Genomic DNA, 1,352 nt, shown 5'->3' with positions numbered 1-1,352 from the left:
CGACAAGGTGGTTGATATTACTCGACGGCTAAAGTTGGTCCGTAGTCAGGAGCGTGAGGCGAGGGAGTCCGAGAGGCCTCGTGGTTTGGGTGGTTTCAACGGTATTTCTTCTGGGGGTCAGTCCCACCACAACAAAGATAGTCCTTATAGGCCTGCTCAAATGGCTAGTCTGGTTCATCATGGTGCATCAGTCATCAGTCAGTGCGTTACCAATGGAAAGTTCTTACCATGCTTCGTCGTCCTAGGTTACTATAGGAAGTTCCTCGGGTTATCAGGAGCAGTAGCTCCATCAGAGGAGAGGTTGTTTCTAGTGCGGGGACTTGAGTCATCTCAAGAGGGATTTCCCTAGACTGTTGAGTGGGGTCCCATAAAAGAGTTCTCGGCCAATGATACCAGCACCAGCAGCTACACCACCTGCTTAGACAGCTCAGGGTAGGGCTCAGGTATCATCCTATTTTACCCGTTATTTGGATATGCCCCGTGTCCTTAGTTTCACCTGTTCATGTATCTACGCTGGTGGGCGATACTATTATTGTGGACTATGTGTATCGATCATGTTTTATGGCTATTGGGGGATTAGATACTAGAGTTGATCTCTTATTGCTTAGTATGGTTGATTTTGAAGTGATTTTGGGCATGGATTGGTTGTCTCCATATCATGCTATTCTTGATTGTCACGCTAAGATCATGACATTTGCAATTCCAGGATTGCTGCGGATCGAGTGGAGAGGTACTCTGGATTATGTTCCCAACAAGGTGATTTCTTATCTGAAGGCCCAACGGATGATTGGGAAGGGGTGTATGTCATATTTGGCCTTTGTGAGGAATGTTTGTGCTGGTACTCCTACTATTGATTCTGTTCCGGATGTGTTTCTTACAGACCTGTTGGGCATGCCACCCGATAGGGATATTGATTTTGGTATTGTCTTGGTTCCAGGAACTCAGCCCATTTCTATTCCTCTGTATTGTAAGGCACCAGCTGAGTTGAAGGAATTGAAAGAGTAGCTTTAGGAGCTTCTTGATAAGGGGTTTATTAGGCCTAGTGTGTCGCTTTGGGATGCACCGGTTCTGTTTGTGAAGAATAAGGAAGGTACAATGCGGATGTGCATAGACTATAGGCAGTTGAACAAAGTTACAATCAAGAACAAGTATTCTTTACCCGCATTGATGATTTGTTTGACCAACTCCAGGCGGCTAGAGTGTTCTCTAAGATTGATTTGAGGTCTGGGTATCACCAGTTGAAGATTCGAGACTCATATTTTGAAGACGACATTTAGGACCCGCTACACTCACTATGAGTTCCTTGTGATGTCTTTTGGCCTTACCAATGCCGCAACAACATTCATGCATCT

General features: G+C 45.3%; 1 protein-coding gene across 1 annotated transcript; it reads left to right on the top strand.

The window, feature by feature from the left end:
• Positions 1–561: 561 nt before the first annotated feature.
• LOC138905530 (uncharacterized) lies at positions 562–1,005 on the top strand. Its single transcript, XM_070194054.1, has one exon. It carries the CDS (start codon positions 562–564, stop codon positions 1,003–1,005), a length of 444 nt encoding a protein of 147 aa, XP_070050155.1.
• The last annotated feature ends 347 nt before the right edge of the window (positions 1,006–1,352 follow it).

The sequence above is a fragment of the Nicotiana tomentosiformis genome, chromosome 2, assembly GCF_000390325.3.
Source record: "Nicotiana tomentosiformis chromosome 2, ASM39032v3, whole genome shotgun sequence".
NCBI classification, from domain to species: Eukaryota; Viridiplantae; Streptophyta; class Magnoliopsida; order Solanales; family Solanaceae; genus Nicotiana; species Nicotiana tomentosiformis.
The sequence above is the reverse complement of the archived record's forward strand: the minus strand, read 5'-3'. Positions and strand labels throughout refer to the sequence as shown.